Source organism: Arachis hypogaea, chromosome 16 (genome assembly GCF_003086295.3).
Source record: "Arachis hypogaea cultivar Tifrunner chromosome 16, arahy.Tifrunner.gnm2.J5K5, whole genome shotgun sequence".
Classification (NCBI taxonomy): domain Eukaryota; kingdom Viridiplantae; phylum Streptophyta; class Magnoliopsida; order Fabales; family Fabaceae; genus Arachis; species Arachis hypogaea.
The window spans coordinates 95,389,793-95,413,140 of NC_092051.1; the positions used below are offsets into that span (position 1 = coordinate 95,389,793).

The window sequence follows — 23,348 nt, forward strand, 5'->3', positions numbered from 1 at the left end:
ATCTCCCTTTCTCCATCATGGACCTAAGCGGAAATGAACAGTCCAGGAGGACTCTGGGGTCATATTCTAACCCCTCTACTGCTTCATATGGGAGTAGTATCTGCATACCCTCCATTGGAGTCAGTAGCTTTGAGTTGAATCATCAGCTCATTATCATGGTGCAGCAAAACTGCCAGTATTCTGGTCTTCAACAGGAAGAACCTACAGAGTTTCTGGCACAGTTTCTACAGATTGCTGACACAGTACATGATAAAGAAATAGATCAGGATGTCTACAGACTATTACTGTTTCCATTTGCTGTAAAAGATCAAGCTAAGAGGTGGTTGAATAACCAACCTAAGGCCAGTATAAAGACATGGAAACAGCTGACAGAAAAATTCCTGAATCAGTACTTTCCCCCAAAACGGATGACACAGCTAAGGCTGGACATCCAAGGCTTTAAACAAGGAGATAATGAATCTCTTTATGATGCCTGGGAAAGATACAGAGAGATGCTACGAAAATGCCCTTCTGAAATGTTTTCAGAGTGGGTTCAGTTAGACATCTTCTATTATGGGCTTGCAGAAGGAGCTCAGATGTCTCTTGATTACTCAGCTGGTGGATCTATCCACATGAGAAAGACAATTGAAGAGGCTCAAGAGCTCATTGATACAGTTGCCAGGAATCAGCATCTGTACCTAAGCAATGACTCTTCCATGAAAGAAGAGGTTAAGACAGCAACTGATGAACTCAGTCCTGTAAAACAAGCTGCTGAATTCAATCAGCAATTGGACTTTCTAACAAAGCAGTTAGCCGAATTCAAAGAAAGGTTACAAGAGACAAGGATGGCTAATATACATATGGACGAACAGTTTAAGCAAACAAAGCAGCAGCTGTCAAGGCAAATAGCAGAAGAATGCCAAGCAGTTCAACTAAGAAGTAGGAAAACATTAAATACCCCACCTCAAGGTAGCAAAAAGCTAAGAAATGAGCAAACCACCCAAAATTCACCTGAGGACAGTAAGAGCCCAGGGAAAAGTAATTCTGGAACTAAAACGCCAGAAAATTGGTGGAAGGCTGGCGCTGAACGCCTAGACCATGCTCAGGACTGGCGTTCAACGCCAGAAACAAGGCAGGACTGGCGTTCAATGCCAGAAATGGGCAAGGATCTGGCGTTGAACGCCCAAAATGGGCACAGTTCTGGCGTTCAGACGCCAGGAGCAGACAAGGAGCTGGCGTCCAGTTTCGCTCCAGCTTCTAACTCTGGCACTCAATCGCCAGTGAGGGATCAGACACACACAAATGCTGATAACAACCCCTCTAAAAAGGCTTCTTCAACCACTTCTGTAGGCAATAAACCTGCAGCAACTAAGGTTAAAGAATATAAAGCCAAGATACCTTATCCTCAAAAACTCCGGAAAGAGGAGCAGGATAAGCAATTTGCTCGCTTTGCAGATTATCTCAGGACTCTTGAAATAAAGATTCCATTTGCAGAAGCACTTGAGCAAATACCTTCTTATGCCAAGTTCATGAAAGAGATCTTGAATCATAAGAAGGATTGGAGAGAAACAGAAAGAGTTCTCCTCACTGAAGAATGCAGTGCAGTCATTCTGGAAAACTTTCCTGAAAAGCTTAAAGACCCTGGGAGTTTTCTGATACCATGCATATTAGAAGGTAATTGCACCAAGACAGCTTTATGCGATCTTGGGGCAAGCATCAACCTAATACCTGCATCCACTATCAGAAAGCTTGGCTTAACTGAAGAAGTTAAACCAACCCGGATATGTCTCCAACTTGCTGATGGTTCTACTAAATACCCATCAGGCGTGATTGAAGACATGATTGTCAGAGTTGGGCCATTCGCCTTTCCCACTGACTTTGTTGTGCTGGAAATGGAGGAGCACAAGAGTGCTACTCTCATTCTAGGAAGACCCTTCCTAGCAACTGGACGATCCCTCATTGACGTCCAACAGGGGAAATAACCCTGAGAGTCAATAATGATGAGTTCAAGCTGAACGCTGTCAAAGCCATGCAGCATCCAGACACATCAAAAGACTGCATGAAAGTTGATCTTATTGACTCTTTGGTAGAAGAGATCAACATGGCTGAGAGTCTTGAATCAGAGTTGGAAAACATCTTTAAAGATGTTCAGCCTGATTTAGAGGATTCAGAGGACATGAAAGAGCCTCTGAAATTTCTTCTGGAAGAGGAGAAACCTCCTAAACCCGAGCTCAAGCCATTACCACCATCCTTGAAATATGCGTTTCTGGGAGAAGGTGACACTTTTCCAGTGATCATAAGCTCTGCTTTAAATTCACAGGAAGAGGAGGCACTTATTCAAGTGCTAAGGACACACAAGACAGCTCTTGGGTGGTCCATAGGTGACCTTAAGGGCATAAGCCCAGCTAGATGCATGCACAAAATCTTATTGGAGGATAATGCCAAACCAGTAGTTCAACCACAGAGGTGGCTAAATCCAGCCATGAAAGAAGTAGTGCAGAAAGAGGTCACCAAACTACTAGAGGCTGGGATTATTTATCCTATTTCTGATAGCCCCTGGGTGAGCCCTGTCCAAGTCGTCCCAAAAAAGGGAGGCATGACAGTGATTCATAATGAAAAAAATGAACTGGTTCCTACAAGAACAGTTACAGGGTGGCGCATGTGTATTGACTATAGAAGGCTCAATACAGCCACCAGAAAGGATCATTTTCCTTTACCATTCATAGACCAGATGCTAGAAAGACTAGCAGGTCATGATTATTACTGCTTTTTGGATGGCTACTCAGGCTATAACCAGATTGCAGTAGATACCTAGGATCAAGAGAAAACAGCATTCACATGTCCATCCGGAGTGTTTGCTTATAGAAGGATGCCATTTGGGCTATGTAATGCGCCTGCAACCTTCCAGAGATGCATGCTCTCTTCATGGATGACTTCTCAGTATATGGAGACTCATTCAGCTCCTGTCTTGATCACCTGAAACTCGTTCTGAAAAGATGCCAAGAGACCAACCTAGTTTTAAACTGGGAAAAGTGTCACTTCATGGTGACTGAAGGAATTGTTCTTGGGCATAAAATCTCAAACAAGGGAATAGAGGTGGATCAAGCAAAAATAGAGGTAATTGAAAAATTACCACCACCTGCCAATGTTAAGGCAATCAGAAGCTTTCTGGGGCATGCAGGATTCTATAGGAGGTTTATAAAGGATTTTTCAAAAATCGCAAAACCTCTAAGCAATCTGCTAGCTGCTGACACGCCATTTGTGTTTGACACAGAGTGCCTGCAGGCATTTGAAACGCTGAAAGCTAAGCTGGTCACAGCACCAGTCATTTCTGCACCAGACTGGACGTTACCATTTGAGCTAATGTGTGATGCCAGTGATCATGCCATTGGTGCAGTATTGGGACAGAGGCATGACAAGCTTCTGCATGTCATTTATTATGCCAGTCGTGTTCTAAATGATGCCCAGAAAAATTACACAACCACAGAAAAAGAATTACTTGCAGTGGTTTACGCCATTGACAAGTTCAGATCATACTTAGTAGGATCAAAAGTGATTGTGTATACTGACCATGCTGCTCTTAAATATCTACTCACAAAGTAGGATTCAAAACCCAGGCTCATCAGATGGGTATTGCTTCTACAAGAGTTTGATATAGAAATAAGAGACAGAAAAGGGACAGAGAACCAAGTGGCTGATCATCTGTCCCGGATAGAGCCAGTGGAAGGGACGTCCCTCCCCTTTCTTGAGATCTCTGAGACGTTTCCTGATGAGCATTTATTTGCCATTCAGGAAGCACCATGGTTTGCCGATATTGCAAACTATAAAGCTGCAAGGTTCATACCCAAGGAGTACAACAGGGTACAAAAGAAGAAATTAATTACTGATGCAAAGTATTACTTGTGGGATGAACCCTATCTCTTTAAGAGATGTGCAGACGGAATAATCCGTAGGTGTGTGCCTAGAGAAGAGGCACAGAGGATCCTATGGCATTGCCATGGATCTCAATATGGAGGCCATTTCGAAGGTGAGCGAACAGCCACTAAGGTCCTCCAATGTGGCTTCTATTGGCCCACACTCTATAAAGATTCCCGAGAGTTTGTACGTAACTGTGACAGTTGCCAAAGAGCTGGTAATCTGCCTCATGGTTACGCCATGCCTCAACAAGGAATCTTGAAAATTGAGTTGTTTGACGTATGGGGAATTGACTTCATGGGACCTTTCCCACCATCATACTCAAACACTTACATTCTGGTGGCAGTTGACTATGTATCAAAATGGGTTGAGGCTATTGCCATACCCACCAATGATACTAAAACAGTGCTGAAGTTCCTTCAGAAACATATCTTTAGCAGGTTTGGTGTCCCTAGAGTACTAATCAGTGATGGGGGCACTCACTTCTGCAATAAACAGCTTTACTCTGCCATGGTTCGGTATGGAATTCGCCACAAGGTGGCCACTCCATATCATCCACAAACCAATGGGCAAGCTGAACTCTCTAATAGAGAATTAAAGAGAATCCTGGAACGGACAGTAAATACCCGTAGAAAGGATTGGGCACGGAGCTTGGATGATGCTCTGTGGGCTTACAGGACAGCATTCAAGACCCCTATAGGGACCTCTCCATACCAACTCGTGTATGGTAAGGCATGTCACCTGCCCGTGGAACTGGAACATAAGGCCTACTGGGCAACCAGATTCCTAAACTTTGATGCCAAATTAGCAGGAGAAAAACGATTGCTCCAGCTAAATGAGCTAGAGGAATTCAGATTCACAGCTTTCGAAAATGCCAAGCTTTATAAAGAAAAATAAAAAAAGTGGCATGACAGAAAGCTGTCATCCAGAATCTTTGAACCAGGACAGAAGGTTCTGTTGTTTAACTCTAGACTCAGGCTATTCCCCGGGAAACTGAAATCCCGGTGGAGGGACCATACGTGATTACAAGTGTATCACCATATGGTTATGTGGAGCTTCAAGATATTGATTCTGATAAGAAGTTCATTGTCAATGGACAGAGAATCAAGCATTATCTTGAAGGCAACATTGAGCAAGAATGCTCAAGGCTGAAGCTAGATTAAAAGCTCAGCAAGGTCCAGCTAAAGACAATAAAGAAGCGCTTGCTGGGAGGCAACCCAGCCATGGGGCAACAATCCTCTAAGCATTTTGCCCTACTTTTATTTTTAGTTTTATTTGTTTATATAAAGTTCACTGACACTAAGGTGAGGAATTATTTACAGAAGACCTCGGCACACAAAACAGAGAAAAAGAGCTCACTGGCAAGAAAACGCCCGTAAAAGTGTATTTTGGGCGTTCAACGCCCAAAATGGGCATTCACTGGGCGTTGAACGCCAGTAATGGTAGCAATCTGGGTGTTCAACGCCAGCAATGGGCACCCACTGGGCGTTGAACGCCAGTAATGGCAGCAGCTGGGCGTTCGAGCAGCAATTGGGCGCTGAACGCCCAAAACAGGCAGTGTTTGGGCGTTCAAACGCCAAGATGGCAGGGAGGAGACAAAACTCATTTTTGTTCAAAATTTTTCATTCTAAATCTTGATTTTCATACTTCAATTCATGATTTCTTACATAAACATGTCAAGAACCCTGATTTCTAAATTCCATAATTTCTAAAAACCCTACCACTGAAAATATCGAATGTATTTTAATCCATAAGCACCAGGCATCTTTGCAAATTCAATCCAACTCTTTTCAAATTTTTTTTTTTACAAATCTATCTTTTTCAACTCATCAATATCTTTTTCAAAACCTCCACTTTATCTTTTTCAAAAATTAAATCTATCTTTCTCAAAAATCTTTCATATCCTCTCAATTTTAAACTATATCTTCTCTTATCATATCTTCTATCTTATCTTTTCCAAATAAATCTTTTTATCATATCTTTATCTCTTTTTTCGAAAACCCACCCTCCCCCTTATAAATTTGAGTTCGGCCTCCCTCCTCTCCCATCAACAATTGCCCCTAGCTCTCCTTCTATCCCTCTCCTTTCTCTTCTTTTGCTTGAGGACAAGCAAACCTCTAAGTTTGGTGTGTTTATCTGCAATCACTAAGATCATGGCCCCCAAAGGAAAACAACCCACTCCAAGAGGCAAGAAAGAGAGCGTTCTAAAACCACTTTGGAATCAAGGGAAGTTCTAATCTAAAGAACATTCGGACCATTATAACAAAATAATGGGTCTAAGATCAGTGATCCCGGAAGTTAGATTCGATTTAAAAGAAGATGAATACCCGGAGATCCAGGAGCAAATTCAAATCAGGAGCTGGGAAGTCCTAGCTAATCCTGAAACGAAAGTGGGAAGGAACATGGTCCAGGAGTTCTATGCTAATATGTGGCAAACTGACAAGCAGAAACTATCTGGGACTGCTCTTTATGACTATCGGACCGTGGTCAGAGGAAAGATTGTTCATACCCATCCTGACAGGATCAGGGAGATCTTAAAGCTACCTCAGCTGAAGGATGATCCAGACTCCTTCAACAGGAGGATGATGAGAGCAGACAAGGGCCTGGATAAGATTCTAGAGGACATATGTATCCCTGGAGCCAGGTGGACCACCAATACAAAGAGTGTCCCAAATCAACTCAAGAGAGAGGATCTCAAACCAGTCGCCAGAGGATGGCTAGATTTCATTGGGCATTCTCTGTTGCCTACTAGCAACCGTTCTGAAGTCACAGTTAAAAGAGCAGTGATGATCCATTGCATCATGATGGGAAAGGAAGTGAAGGTTCATCAGCTGATTTCAGCTAAACTCTACAAAATTGCTAACAAAAATTCTAAAGAGGCCAGGTTGGCTTATCCAAGCGTGATTTCTCTGCTCTGCAAGGACGCTGGAGTAAGGATGGGAATAACTGAGTATATCTCAGTTGAGAAGCCAATCACCAAAGCATCAATGGAAAAAATACAAGCACAGCATGATCCCATCAAGAAGAGAGCACAGGAATTCCTCCCAGAGATCCCTCAATCTGAATACTGGGAGTATCTTGAGACGTCTGTTACCAAGATACGGGAAGCTATGGAGCAAATAATAAAAGAACAGAAGGAAAACAGTCAAATGCTGACCTATATGTTTAAAGAACAAGAGGAGCAAGGGCATGACTTAAGGGAATTGAAGCGCCAAAAGTCTTCTCTTGCAGGACCAAGCACCCCAAGGATCAGAGGAACCCCCGTTCCCCCATAATAAAGGTTGTTAATTTCCAATTTCTGCCTTAACTCTGTGACAGTGTCCTTATAGAAGTTTACCTTAGGAGTCATATAGTAGTAATTAGTATCTATTTTGATTTTATCTCCAATTAAGCTATAGTTTATTTTTCTCATCATCAGCAAACATGAATAAAGTAGTAGATCTTTTGAATAAGAGCCAATAAAATTTCGAGTTTTAATAAGAGAAATTCTAATTAGTTAAATGTGGTGGCAATGCTTTCTGTCTTCTAAATGAATGCTTGAACAGTGCATATGTCTTTTGAATTTGTTGTTTAAGACTGTTAAATATGTTGGCTCTTGAAAGAATGATGAACATGAGACATGTTATTGATAATCTGAAAAATCATAAAAATGATTCTTGAAGCAAGAAAAAGCAGCAAAGAACAAAGCTTGCAGGAAAAAATATATATATGTATATTAAAATAGGCGAAAAAAAATAGAAAGAAAAAGAAAAAGCAAGCAGAAAAAGCCAAAAGCTCTTAAAACCAAGAGGCAAGAGCAAAAAGCCAATAACCCTTAAAACCAAAAGGCAAGGGCAAATAAAAAGGATCCCAAGGCTTTGAGCATCAGTGGATAGGAGGGCCTAAAGGAATAAAATCCTGGTCTAAGCGGCTAAACCAAGCTGTCCCTAACCATGTGCTTGTGGCGTGAGGGTGTCAAGTAAAAACTTAAGACTGAGCGGTTAAAGTCAAGGTCCAAAGCAAAAAGAAGAGTGTGCTTAAGAACTCTGGACACCTCTAATTGGGGACTTTAGCAAAGCTGAGTCACAATCTAAAAGGTTCACCCAATTATGTGTCTGTGGCATTTATGTATCCGGTGGTAATACTGGAAAACAAAGTGCTTAGGGCCACGGCCAAGACTCATAAAATAGCTGTGTTCAAGAATCATCACACTGAAATAGGAGAATCAATAACACTATCTGAATTCTAAGTTCCTATAGATGCCAATCACTCTGAGCTTCAATGGATAAAGTGAGATGCCAAAACTGTTCAGAAGCAAAAAGCTACTAGTCCCGCTCATCTAATTAGAATCTAAACTTCACTCAAAAACTCTGAGATATTATTGCTTCTCAACCTATTAGTCTTCTATTTTATTTGTCTAGTTGCTTGAGGACAAGCAACAGTTTAAGTTTGGTGTTGTGATGAGCGGATATTTTATACGCTTTTTGGGGTTAATTTCATATAGTTTTGAGTATGTTCTAGTTAGTTTTTAGTCTATTTTCATTAGTTTTTAGGAAAAATTCATATTTCTAGACTTTACTATGAGTTGTGTGTTTTTCTGTAATTTCAGGTATTTTTTTGGCTGAAATTGAAGGAGCTGAGCAAAAATCTGATTCAGGCTGAAAAAGGACTGCTGATGTTGTTGGATTCTGACCTCCCTGCACTCAAAGTGGATTTTCTGGAGTTACAGAACTCGAAATTGCATGATTCTAATTGCTTTGGAAAGTAGACATCCAGGGCTTTCCAGCAATATATAATAGTTCATACTTTGCACAAGGATAGACGATGTAAACTGGCGTTCAACGCCAGTTCTCTGCCCAATTCTGGCGTCCAGCGCCAGAAAAGGATCAAAAGCTGGAGTTGAACGCCCAAACTGGCACAAAAACTGGCGTTCAACTCCACAAATAGCCTCTGCACATGAATTGCTTAAATCTCAGCCCCAGCACACACCAAGTGGGCCCCAGAAGTGGATCTCTGCATCATCCATCATAGTTTACTCATTTTTTGTAAACCTAGGCTACTAGTTTAGTATTTAAACAACTTTTAGAGACTTATTTTGCACCTCATGAAATTTTAGATCTGAAATTTGTACTCTTTGACGGCATGAGTCTCTAAACTCCATTGTTGGGGGTGAGGATCTCTGCTGTGTCTCGATGAATTAATGCAAGTATTTCTGTTTTCTATTCAAACACGCTTGTTCCTATCTAAGATGTTCATTCGCACTTAACTGTGATGAAGGTGATGATCCGTGACACTCATCACCATTCTCAACCCATGAACGTGTGCCTGAAAACCACCTCCATTCTATATCAGATTGAATGAGTATCTCTTAGATCTCTTAATCAGAATCTTCGTGGTATAAGCTAGAATTGATGGCGGCATTCACGAGAATCCGGAAAGTCTAAACCTTGTCTGTGGTATTCCGAGTAGGATTCAAGGATTGAATGACTGTGACGAGCTTCAAACTCCTGAAGGCTGGGCGTTAGTGACGAACGCAAAGGAATCAAGGGATTCTATTCCAACCGGATCGAGAACCAACCGGTGATTAGCCGTGCTGTGACAGAGCGCGTGAGCGTAGTTTTCACTGGAAGGATGGAAGGTAGCCATTGACAACGGTGATCCACCAACACACAGCTTGCCATAGGAGGACGTGCGTGCGTGAACAAGAAGACAGAGGAAGCAGAGATTCAGAAGACAAAGCATCTCCAAAACTCCAACATATTCTTCATTACTGCATAACAAGTAACCTTTAATCCATGCTCTCTTGTTTATTTGCAATTCAACTGATAAACATAATTGACTTCCTGACTAAGATTTACAAGATAACCATAGATTGCTTCAAACCAACAATCTCCGTGGGATTTGACCCTTACTCACGTGAGGTATTACTTGGACGACCCAGTGCACTTGCTGGTCAGTGGTACGAGTTGTGAAAAGTGTGATTCACAATTCGTGCACCAGTGACCCAGACCCAACCCGAAATATATACTGGGCCTATTTATTAGACCCGAATCCGGCCTTAGACCCGATGAAACTTATACACTTTCGGGCCACGATTATTCCGGGTAAAAACCGGGTGAAAACTGGGCCGTTAACATTACATTACCTTAATACCTTCTTATAAGCTAGCATGTGAAAATATCCAAATTTCCAAGACTCCAACCATTATTTGACATGGTAAAATTCACTTAGAAAAATATAACAAGAACCAACTCTTCTCTAAAATTAAAGCATAACCATAATCAATACTAATATTGTCTAATAACACCAAATATTTAAATCAATATAGATAACACAATATTATGTATTAATCTAAAATCTTATGCATTTTAAACATAAAACATTAACTTATAGTCTTATAATAACTAATAACACAAAATATTAAACTTTACAATATTTAAATTCCACATAAGAATAGCCATCATCCATCACTAATAACACAAAATATTAATTGTGTATGACGACCGGGCCACCAGGCCGACTTCGGGTGACCCGAGCCATGGCCCGGACCCGACCCGAAATAATGACCGGGTCTATTTTTGAGACCCTTACCTGGCCATAGACCCAGTGAAATCACACCAAAATAGCCCTTAAAGTGTTCAGGGCCAGGCCGAGTCTTCGGGTCGGGTCGGGCCATGCACACCCCTAATTTCATCATCCTCTATCAACATCAACAAACCTCATCATTCATTAACATTCACAAGCATCCAAATCCAATTATCACTACTCAATAGTATCATTATTGAACTTCAATCTCAATAATCAACAACAATATCACAATTCATTAAAATCATCACAAACACCAATAATTAAAATCCACTATCAACAATTCAAACCTATCCTATAGTCCACTAGCCTAAGTGTCCAGAAATATTACATATTACATAGAAAAAACTAAAGCCATACCTTGGTCGATTCCCAATATGTGCAAAACACCAAATTATGCCCAAATCAGGCTTTCAACCACAATCCAATGCTTCCAAATATCCAAACTAACTCCAACAAGCACCAATGCTCAAACTAACATCATATATTTCATAAAAATCAAAACCTAAAATTCACAATATAATTTACAAGGGTTCTTGAGAAACCTTACCTTATCCACTAAAATTTGGGATAGAACCCAACAATTCCTCACTAATGGTTAGTACCTAAACAACCAAAACACAAAAATCCACTCAAAACTCAAGCCTTAAATTTCGAATTTCTTAGGATAGAAGAAAGAAGAGGAAATTTCGAATTCTTACCTACACAAGTTAGATAAAACTAACAGGCTCAGCAAGAGCTTCGTGTAGCCGCTGACGACACACGAATCGGAGCACCGTAGCTCGAGTTATGGCCACCGGAAGTTAGTGGTGAATAGTGTTTTCTCTCTTCTCCTCTCTCTCACTTGCAGCTGCTATAGTTGTGTTTTAGGGTGTGTTATGAACTGAATGGGTTTATTTGAGTGTATTTATATGTTGGACTTGGGCACGACTTGGGTCCAGTCTAATCCATTAGCATTTTTGGCCCGTTTGGCCCAACTTTGGGCCAAACCTTTAAAATTAGTGTCCAGTTTACAACTTTAATTAATTTTCTAAGTTTTTCTACAATTTTTATCACTCTTGCACAGTACCAGACATATAAGCTGGTACTACCGGTTAATTTATCGGTTCGCATTTTTACGTAATTTTCTGAAGAAGATTACATTTTCCAACTCAGAAAAATCTACTGAGTCCAAAAATCATATTTAAATTTTCTAATTAACATTATATATTTTTGGATCCTATTTTGGGCGATTAATTTAATTAATTAAGAGGTTAATTAGTCACGGTTCTTATATTCTCCCCACCAAATAAGAAATTTTGTCCCCAAAATTTAGTGATTGCCTGATAATAGCTCTGGATAATTCTTCCGCATCTCAGACTCCAATTCCCAAGTATGCTCTTCCACTTCTGCTCTCTTCCAAGCAACTTTGACCAATTGAACTTCCTTTCCTCGCAGTTTCTTCACACTATTGTCGTCAATCTGCACCGGTGTTACTTGAAATGTTAAGTTCGCCTTTAGCTCAACCGACTCTGGCTCTAACACATGAGCTGCATCCGACGTATACTTACAGAGTTGTGACACGTGGAATACGTCACGTAAGTTGGACAAACGCAACAGTAAAGCTACTTGATATGCCACCAGCCCGATTTGCCTCAAAACCTCAAATGGTCCTATATACCTTGGATTCAACTTCTTCGTCTTAATCGCTCTTCCAATCCCAGTTGCAGGAGTAACCTTCGGAAATACATGCTCACCCACTTCAAACTCTAATGGTTTCCTCCTCTGATTCGCATAACTTTTTTGTCGGCTCTGTGCAGTTAAAATCCTAGCTCGAATCTTTTTAATATTCTCAGTAGTCTCGGCTACCAAATCAGGCCCCAACACACTTGATTCACCGGCTTCATATCAACACAGTGGAGAGAGGCATTTCCGTCCATACAAAGCCTCATACGGAGCCATCGCAATGCTCGCATGAAAACTGTTGTTGTACGCAAACTCCACCAATGGTATGTAACGGTCCCAACTCCCCAATTGATCCAAAACACACACCCTTAGCATATCTTCCAACGTCTGAATAGTCCGTTCTGACTGTCCATCTGTTTGTTGATGATATGCCATGCTGAGACACAGTCTCGTACCAAAAGCTCTTTGAAAAGATCCCCAAAACCTTGATGTGAATCAGGGATCACGGTCCGACACTATGCTCGATGGCTCTCCGTGCAACCTTACAATCTCCTTGATGTATAACCTCGCCAATTCCTCCATTGAATAGTTCACTCGAATAGGTAGAAAGTGAGCATATTAGGTTAAGCGATCCACGATCACCCAAGCCGCATCAAATCCCGACCTAGTCCTTGGTAAACCAGTCACAAAATCCATTGTAATTCCTTCCCACTTCCACTGAGGAATCTCAAGCGGCTTTAACATTCCCAACGGTCTCTGTTGTTCTATCTTCACCTTCTGACACGTCAGACACTTAGATACAACTGTAGCTACATCAACCTTCATCCCAAGCTACCAGAACATATTGTTTAGATCATAGTACATCTTTGTACTTCATGGATGGATAGAAAACCCGCTGTTATGAGCTTCCGACAATAACTCTTGTCTTAGACTTCTGACATTCGGCACACAAATTCTCCCTTTATACCTCCACAACCCTTCCTCATCCTTAGTAAACTCTCCATGCCTCTTCTTACCAATCAATTGGAACATCTTCTGAAGTTCTTGCTCATCTTGCTGAGCCCTCTGAATTTCTGACTTAAACGTACTCGAAACGCACAATTGGTTCAAACAGGCTTATCCGTCAACTTCACCAATATCCAACTTGAGTTCTGCAAACTTATCTACTAAATCCTCTTCTTTGATCCTCATCCAAGCAACAGTCAAAAACTTCCTACTCAAAGCGTCTGCTACCACATTAGCCTTCCCAGGGTGATGGCTCAATTCAAAATCATAATCTTTCAACAGCTTCATCCACCTCCTCTAACGCATATTGAGCTCTTTCTGATCAAAGATATAGTTAAGACTCTTGTGATCATAAAAGGCTATAAACCTCACCCCGTACAAATAATGCCTCCATATCTTCAACGCAAACACAATAGCCACCAATTCCAAGTCATGAGTTGGATGATTAACCTCATGTGGTTTCAGTTGACGCGATCTGTAAGCCACTATGTTTCGGTGTTGCATCAACACGCAATCCAAACCCTTCAACGAAGCATCACAGTATACTTCAAACGGATCATGCAATTCAAGTAGAATTAAAACTGGCGCTGAAGTCAACTTTTGCTTCAAAGTCTGAAAACTTTCCTCACACTCGGATATCCACATCCTTCCTTGTTAACTTGGTCATCGGTAGCGCAATTTGTGAGAACTCGTGAATGAACTTTCTATAATATCCAGCTAACCCCAAAAAGCTTCTGACCTCAGTCACTGTCGTCAGTCTTTCCTATTCCATCACCGCCTCTACTTTCGAAGGATCTACGGCTATTCCACCTTTACTTACCACGTGACCTAAGAACTTCACTTCCTCCTTCCAAAACTTGCATTTGGACAACTTAGCATACAATTTCCGCTCCTTCAGAACTTGCAGCACAATCCTCAGATGTTCTTCATGCTTCTTCACCGTCTTTGAGTAAACTAAGATGTCGTCTGTAAAAACCACCACAAATTTGTCCAAAAGGAGACAAAATACTCTGTTCATGTAATCCACGAACACAGCAGGTGCATTCGTCAACCCAAAGGACATCACTGCAAACTCGTAGTGTCCATAGTGCGTCCTAAATGCAGTTTCTGGAATGTCATCCTCCTTTACCCTTATCTGGTGGTAATCAGATCTTAAATCAATCTTTGAAAATAGTCAATCTCCTTGCAACTGATCCATCAAGTCATCTTGTAACAGTCCAGACCACCCGCTAGCATGATATTATCCACTTTGGCCCACAAGGCCTCACGGTTTTGCCTTTGACGATAGGGATGATAGCCGAAGCCCCACACACTCACTCGTCAAAATGCGTCATGCTAGGGAGAGGTATCCATACCCTTATAAGGCATGCTTTGTTCCCGTCCCCAACCGATATAGGACCTTACAATCCACCCTCCTAAGGGAGCCTAGCGCCCTCGCTGGCACATCGATCCGGGCTCCGGCTCTGATACCATGTGCAACAGCCCAAACGACTCGCTAGCACAATATTGTCCGCTTTGGCACACAAGGCCTCACGGTTTTGCCTTTGATGATAGGGATGATAGCCGAAGCCCCCCACACTCACTCGTCAAAACGCGTCATGCTAGGGAGAGGTATCCACACCCTTATAAGGCATGCTTCGTTCTCCTCCCTAACCGATTGTGCTTCGTTGCACATTCTGGGTCATTTTTCTTTCATGCTATTTAGCTTATCTACTTGATATGCATAGCATGCTTGTTTGTGAATGCCTTTGGGGATAATTGAAGCATTGAGCTTGAGATATTGAGATTGATCACCTTGATATCGATTGTTTGGTGTGGAAAAGAAACCCAAATGGCAACTCACGGATAAGGTCAATCACGTTAATGGAGAGGTAGTGAGGATGGCTATCCTAGTCTATGGGTTTCGATCTCAACATGTTTAAGAGGACCAGTTCATGGAGTTTGCAGCATATCAGTGGATGGGTGCGGCTCAGCACTAGTGGCAAGGGAGGTATTGACGGATGCTTTTGCGGTTTTCAATTCTAATTTTCAATTTCTAACTGGTATGGTCTTGAACCATGTTGAAAAAAATTTAAAGGTTAAAATGATTTTGAAATTTGGTTCAAAACTTTGGTTTAAATGATTTGGTTTTGAAAGATGGACGGAACTCTTGGTTTAAATGTTATGGTTTAAAAGAAGAGTGAGTCTCTGATTTTGTTCAATTGTGGATTTGGTTTCCGATTTATCTTATCAAGAAGGATTCAAATTAAAAGGTTTTTATTTAAGAAAATTGTGATTTAAAGTAATCTTCTTTTCAGTAAATGATTTTTGACCATTTTGAAAAAGCTTTCACAATGAGCTGGTTTAGAATAAACTTGTTTTAGAGGTTTTGGAAAATGTTCCAACAATCAGTATTTGTTTTAAGAAAAATTTTGGACTCTTGATGACGATAATCAGAGTGACGCAGTGGAAGGCGAGAGGAGACATCGACACAGTAGGGCGCTTCGAGGAGGATATATTGCGTGATTCGATTTTTGAGGGCGAAACTCTTTTAAGGAGGGGAGGATGTAAGAACCGGCAAAACTATTTTTATAAAAATAATAATTTTAAGTGCCTGAGATAGATTTAAAATTTAGAAGTTTTAATTTGAAAATAAAAAGATAAAATTTGGTTTCAGTGAATTTTTCTGAATCAAAAAAGGTATTTTCTACGAAAGACCGAGAACCGGCAGCCGAACCGGTTGAACCAATTTAAGCCTGTCTGGTACTGTGTTTTGGGAAAAATAATATTTTGAAAATGGATTTATTGTTTTGAAAAGGTAAAAATAATTTAGAAATAAAAACCGGACACTAATTTTAAAAGTTTTGGCCCAAAGTGGGCCAAGCGAACCAAAAATGCTACGCGGTTGGACCGGGCCCAAGTTGGGTCCAAGGCCCAACATATATAAGCTCATTAAATGAGCTCTTCAGCTTATTCCACCCTCATTTGAAGAAGGGGGCGCTGCTGAGTTGAGAGGAGAGGAAGAAGAAAGAACACTATTCACCCTCACCTTCTTTTGCTTGTAACTTGAGCTACGAAGCTTCGATTGACGAGACGTTTGCGGCCACGCGAAGCTCTTGTCAAGCTCTACGTTTCTATCTAAAGAAATCTGGTGATCTCTAGTAGTGGGTAATGTTGAATTTTACCCCTAATCTCGTTGGGAAAGATTGAGTTTTGGGTGTTTGTTGGAGTTGGTTGAGGCTTTGGATCAAGCTTGGTGGCTTCGTTTTGATGTTTGGTGCGTTTGAGAATCGGCCAAGGTATGGTTTCGATTTTCTTTATGTAATATGTAATGTTTATGGACACTTAGGCTAGTGGCCCATAGGATAGGATTGAATTGGATATGTGGTTGTTTGTGGTATATGTATGATGATGGTGATTGTTGAGGATTATTGGTGCTAATGATGTATTATGATGTTGGTTAATGTTAGTTATTATTTGGTGATAAATTGTTGGAATTGATGAGGATTTGTAATGGTTGTTGATGTTGGTTGGTTGATGATACTTGTCGAATTGATTTTGTAAATGTTGTTAAATAATGATGTTGAGGTATGATGTATATTGAATTTGAATGAATGTATATTGTTGATTATTGGTATAAAGCATGAATGAGGTTGTTGATGAAGATGGATAGTGAAAGAATGATTATTGGTGAATGTGGTTGGTGGATGAATGATTATAGTATTATATATTTGATATTGAGGATGAGGATATTGAAGGGTGAATGAAAAATTTGGTATGAATGGTAGATTGTGACACAAAGGATGAGTTATGAGGTAAATTGGAGTTGGTATGATTTTGGTTGAAATATTTTGAAAGTTGAGGTTTGGCAAAATTTTGCATAATCTATTTTCTAGCAGTAGTTTCGGAAGCTTTTTGGGAACGATCTAACCATCACAATTACATGGAATTAATTTTTCCTGAATCTTTGTGATGTGTAGAAAAATCCTGAAAAATTTGGTTAAAGTTTAACGGTTGGATTAGGAGATATAAATTTTTGAAGTTTGTTACTTTAAAACTGATTTTCTGCTGCTACATAATCAAACCAGCAACTTTCCAAGCCTATATCTCCCAATCCTGACCATAATTTTGAGTGAGACCAATAGGACAGGCATTTATCATATGCATTTCTTATGTGCTTGTTTGCTTTGATTACTTGAGTTTGCCTAATTGTATAACATGCCTACTTGCTTCTTGAATTACTTGCTGTATATGAAAACTATCTGTGTTTTACTTGCTTGCATTATCTTGTGTTTGTCTGGTACTGAGGAAGTTAGGTAAGTGGTGGTGATGGGATCGCACGGAGGTTAGGTTGGCAAAGGTTGTGGGATACAACGGTGTGACTAGTACTAGTTAGAAATCCTTTAAATTTAGAAAACCCTGTTTATTGTTTATAGTTTACGTTAATTATAATTGTTCTAAGCTTGATTATCGATTTGGTGTGAAGTTCTAGGATTGCCTTCGGCATCCCGGAGCCTTACGTCTTACATTATTGGGCACTGTTACCATACTGAGAACCTCCGGTTCTCATAGCATATGTTGTTGTTATTTTTCAGACGCAGGTTGCAAATCCACCTCGGTGAGATTGCGGGTATGGTGACAGAGCGTAGTATGGTTCCTCCTTGGTTTATTTCTATTTTCTTGTGGTAGTTACTCTCACATCTTTTGTATATTTATCTTTATGACCTTAGAAGCTTATTTGAGAGAATAGTTGTATAAGCTATTTTTAACTCCAAAACTCTGTATGTCTGTATATACTAGTCAGCTTAAACTCCGCAAGCTACGCCTAGTTCCCTATGATTATTATACTTTTATATCTATATATATGTTCCATTCTTTTACATCTATACCTTGTGTCTTGTGCGTTAGCTTCGTGTGAACGTTTCGTGCTTTTGTAATCCTGTTTTTGAGCTTAATCCTTCATCGGGCTTCTAGAATATATTATTTCCTTCTATATAAATATGTATAAGCCTTAGAATGTCATAACCTTTGATTAACCTTTGCCTTACGGCTAGAGGTAAGGCTTAGAGTAATTGGGGTGTTACACATCTATCCTCGGCAACGGATACTTGTTCTTCACAGTCACTTTGTTCAACTGCCGATAGTCCACGCAAAGTCGCATTCTCCATCTTTCTTCTTTACCAACAAAACTGGCGCTCCCCACGGAGATACACTCGGTCGAATGAACCTCTTGTTCAGAAGATCTTCCAACTGAGTTTTAAGTTCAGCCAGCTCTATTGGAGCCATTCAGTACAGCACAATCAACACTGGTCCGGCTCCCGGTACCAAGTCAATTGCAAACTCAATTTCCCTTTGAGGTGGAAATTCAAGAATATCTTCCGAGAACACTTCTGGAAACTCCCTAACTACCGGAATTTGATCTAACCTCTGTTCATCACCTAACACATTCGTAGCCAACAATATATAACCCTGATACTCATATCCACTATAGTTCACCATCACAGAGTTCAGGTAATAACCCACAGCTATCACTGCTCCCCCTTCTCCTTCCGGCATAAACCGAATCGATCACTCAAATTAATCCAACAATACCGGTTCTTTGACAACCAATCAAACCCCAAAATTATCTCCAACCCAACCATTGGCAAATAGATTAAATCATGAACAAACTCTCTATCCTCAAGCTTGAAAGATACTTGCCTACAACCTAACTTTGTCACAAGTGTCTGATATGGGGTATGCACATGCAAATCAAAAGCTAATTCTGACATTTTCAACCCTAGTTCCTCAACCTTATCAATTACAATGAAAGAATGCGAAGCTCCAGTATCATACAATGCAACCAATATTTTAGCACCAAATAAACAGTTACCACTCATTAGAGGGTCCGCCTTAGCAGCATCATTGGCGTTCGCAGCAAACACTTGCCCTTGGTGTTGATTCCGACCCTCATTCAGGTTCCTCCCATGAGTACAATCCCTTACCATATGACCAGGCAATCCGCAATTGAAGCAACCACCTATACCCAACTTGCACGAGTCATTCAGATGAAAACATCCACAACAATCACAAGTTAAATCCGGAGAAGCCTTACTCTGATTACCTCTCCGTTTGGCATGCTGGTACTGGTCATAGTTATTCTTCCTAAAGCCTCCTTGACCTTGAGGTATATGTCCTCTTCACTTGAAGTTTTGAGCTCTTGGTTGAAGGTATTTTCCTCGCCCACTGTTGTTGTTTCCTCCACGAGTGTCTCTTGATGATGCCACTTTCTTCACACACTCTTCAACAACTCTTGCCTTGTTCACAAGCTCAAAAAAGATCCGAATCTCCAAAGGAGCCACAGTAGTTATAATATTATCCTTCAAGCCTCCTTGATATTTATTGCACTTCCAACTCTCATAGGACTCCGGGGCACCCTGACACACCTTAGAGAACCTACAGAATTCCTCAAACCTACTAGTGTATTCGGCCACAGACAACAAGCCTTGCTTCAGCTACATAAGCTCTAACTCCTTTGCTTCTCTCACTAACTCTGGGAAATACTTCCTATAAAATGCTGTTTGAAACACGTCCCAAGGAATCTCTGCATTCGGAAGTCGTAGCATATTTTTACTCTTAAGCACATTTTAGGAAGAATTTATAAAACCATGCTATTTTAGTGAATAAATGTAGGAAAATGTGATAAAATCTACCTAATTAAAGCAAATAAATACCATGAAATATGGATTAATCAGACATGTCTTGAAAAAGTAACGAACTAGTCAATTTTCCTCTTTTTGTCACTTATTCTAACCTTTATTGATGAAGAACAAAACTCAATCTTGAAAAAGTAAAGAATCATGAATTAAAAAAAAAAAACACTTACATTATTTATCCTAAAACCAAACAGAGCTTCTAACCTTCATTGGAAGAGGTTTTGTGACTCATGAAAGAAACTAATCCGATGGATGATTGATACGCTCTCTGTGAACAAGGTTCACTTATTTACAACCTAAGTTCTAGAATTTAAATTCAAAACTAACCCTAGTATCTTTATCTTTTGAAAAGATAAGATAGCTAACTTCCTACTTCAAATTCAAATCAAAACAATAATTCAAATCTATTCTAGAAATAGATCTTAACAACCAAATCTTTATATTTCTAGAAGGAATTAATGATAACTAATCTTCTTGAATCTTGAATCTTCAATCTTCGGACGTGAGTTAGGCTTCTAATGATTTGATAACTGAATTTGAGCCTTGTCAAGTGTTAAAGTATTGCATCCTGGGAGTTAAGACTTGAGGCACGTTGGGCTTGAATCCTTAAATGTGGGCATAGGCCCAATTTGGCCTTGTAAGGGAGCTGGTCTGTCGGGCTTATGGTTGGTACGCCAGGCTGGTGTGCTAAAATTAGAGGGATGTCGGGCTTGTGATTAGAGATGCTGGGCTCGTGGAATTTAATTGGAGGTGACGCCGGGCTTGTGGAATGAGCCGCTGGATGTGTTTGTGCTTGGAGGGGGAGTGTCATGCATCTGTGCTTGAAGGCTAGGCATCCAGTTTGATGGCTTTTGGTCCTAGTTGAACCGTCTTTGAACTAGTTTTGTGTTTTCTTACTAAAAAGACTGTAATCCTTGATTATTTTGAAACAAAAACACCTAAAAACACAATGATACTAATACAACTCCAAATATTGGATTATTTATGAAATTTCATTAGATAACATAAGAAAATTGATTAAAAATCTAAGAAAACCTCAGAAAATAAATGAAATGGAATCCTAAAAACTGCTTAAGATGACATGTCATCAGTGTTGTAGCTCTTCTTGATTGTTGAGCGACTCAAAGATTTTTTTTCTTGATGGGTTGGCTTGCTAAGCACTATAGTTAGTGAGGATACCTAAGACCGTTAACCACTCAAGGAAAAACACTTGAAGTTTGCATTACTTCGAGTTCTTAGAGATGGAATTTCTAAGAGGAGTGACTTAATCGAAGTGATGATCACATACTGTGAGGTGTTTAATCAAGTGCTCTATCTTGTAGTGGTTTATCAAGTACCCTATAAGCTTGGTGATATGGTGAAAATCTCCGCACCTTGATGTGGAAGACTGGAGGTAGGTGAAGAGGTTACACCAAATTAGAATATATCGTACTTGCACATCTTTATAACTCTTAAACTCTTTATATTTCTTGCTATTTACATTTCTAAAGTGATGTGAAAAGTTGGCTCCTTAGTGCTTGAAAACGTGTTCAAGCCATTCGAAAAGTTCTAGTACAAAACCACTCGCATTTACCTTTTCATTTATTTTATACAAATGGTATGAAAAATATTATGTATGTGATTAAATTCTTGAAGTTCGCTTATAAGCCCATGAAAAATAGAAACATATCGCCTTTGTTTGCAGGTTTATATTTCTGCAATTTAAGTTTTCATCTATATTTCACAAAATTTTAATTTGTCATTAATACTCAATTCACCCACCCTCCTATTGAGTATATTTATCTTGTACTTATTAACTAACAATCAAGCCCATCTCTGACATTTCAAAATGCTTTATCATAGTGTCCTTGATTTATGTAATTATATTCAAATTGTTGTCAGTAAAGATCAAGGCATCAAGATAAAGGCACACGATCAAGATATTTCCAAGTTCAATGACAAAGCTTTCCTCAACCTTAAACTTTATCTTCTTCCCCAGGAATTTCAGATACTACAACTTGCTCAACATATACTTCTTCTAAAGTAACATTTAGAAATGCTAACTTAATATCCATCCGATGTATCTTCCACTTATTTTGAGCTAAGAGTGAAATAAGCATTTGAATAGTGTCTAATTTAACAATTGGAGCAAATACTTCAAAATATTAATACCTGATTTTTGTTTGTACCATTTTGCAATTAATCTTACCTTGAAATGACCACATTTACCATTGGGTTTGTGTTTAGTTTTGTAAACCCACTTTATTCTAATCGGCTTCTTATCTATACACAAATCAACAAGCTCCCATGTGTTATTCTTCTTAATGGTACGAATCTCCCCATCTATTGCTTTCTTCCAATTGTTGTCTCTAAAAGATTCTTCAAATTCCATTGGCTCGCAATCTGAAAATAATACAAAATCAATAATTTCTTCATCTGATGGATCATGATCATTTCCAACTCCATAGTCTGCGAATCTAGTAGGTAGTCTGCACTCTCTTTGAGGTTTTCTAGATGATTCTGCTTGATTGGTTATGTCTAGTCATTTTTTGTCTTCTTTAACACAAGTATTTAGAATTATGATCAACTAGTTTTCTGTCTTTGCATTCCAGTCCCACATGCCTTTCTCATCAACGTCACGTCTCTGCTGATGATCACTTTCTTTGTTTTTGGATTATACAGCTTATATGCTTCTGACTCTATGTTATAACTAATAAAGATACACCCCTGGCCTTTCTCATCTAACTTCTTTCTTAATTGATCTGGTACGTAGGCATAAATAATACACCCAATAACTATGAAATGATGAATAAAAGGACACTTTCCACTCCAAGTTTCTTCAGGAGTTTTATCACAAATACTTTTTTGTTGGACACCTATTCAAAATATGTAATTCAGCTACAACTACTTTTGTCCAAAATTCTTAGGCATTGGTTTTGACTTAAGCATGCATTTGATCATATTCATGTTGGTTTCTGTTCTTTCTTTTCACAACTCTATTTTGTTGAAGAGTGTATCAGGTTATTAGTTAGTGTTGAATTCCATGTTGATTAAAGTAATATAAGCAAGCAATATATTATACGTCCCTTTATCTATTTTGAGAATTTTGATTTTACAACCACTTTGTTTTTAACAAATGCCTTGAATATCTCAAAGGCATCACATGCTTTTGATTCTGACTTCAGAAAATGTATGCATATATATCTACTAAAATCATCAATAAAAGTGATAAAGTATCTGCTACCTCCATGGTTTGGGACTTCAACAGAACAAAGATTTGAGTGCACAATATCAAGTAACCTAACTTTCCATGACTTTTCTGTAGAAAATGAATCTTTGTTCTTCTATTTCAATTGACAAATTTCACATACACAATCAGATATGAACCTGTGGTAGACCAAAAATAAGTCTTTTTCTTGATAGGTATTCAGGCCAGAAAAGTGAAAATGCTCAAACCACATATTCCACAACAAGCTATCATCTCATAAAGTATTACAGAACTCATGCACAAAAAATTGACATGTTGAATTTTCAATGAAAATATTTTATTTGAAGTTATCTTTACCT

The 23,348-nt window shown here is 39.5% G+C and overlaps 1 protein-coding gene across 1 annotated transcript in view; it reads right to left on the minus strand.

Moving 5' to 3' along the window:
- Positions 1-19,094, minus strand: part of LOC140180154 (uncharacterized) — a 57,479-nt gene extending 38,385 nt beyond the window's left edge. The window contains exons 1-8 of the mRNA XM_072220572.1: positions 18,700-19,094; positions 18,401-18,592; positions 13,949-14,138; positions 13,501-13,650; positions 13,063-13,200; positions 12,766-12,954; positions 12,490-12,607; positions 11,781-12,338 (exon numbers count right to left, since the gene is read on the minus strand). Of these exons, the coding sequence (XP_072076673.1) occupies positions 11,781-12,338; positions 12,490-12,607; positions 12,766-12,954; positions 13,063-13,200; positions 13,501-13,650; positions 13,949-14,138; positions 18,401-18,592; positions 18,700-19,094 (1,930 nt within the window). The remainder of the gene's footprint in view (positions 1-11,780; positions 12,339-12,489; positions 12,608-12,765; positions 12,955-13,062; positions 13,201-13,500; positions 13,651-13,948; positions 14,139-18,400; positions 18,593-18,699) is intronic.
- Between the last annotated feature and the right edge of the window lie 4,254 nt (positions 19,095-23,348).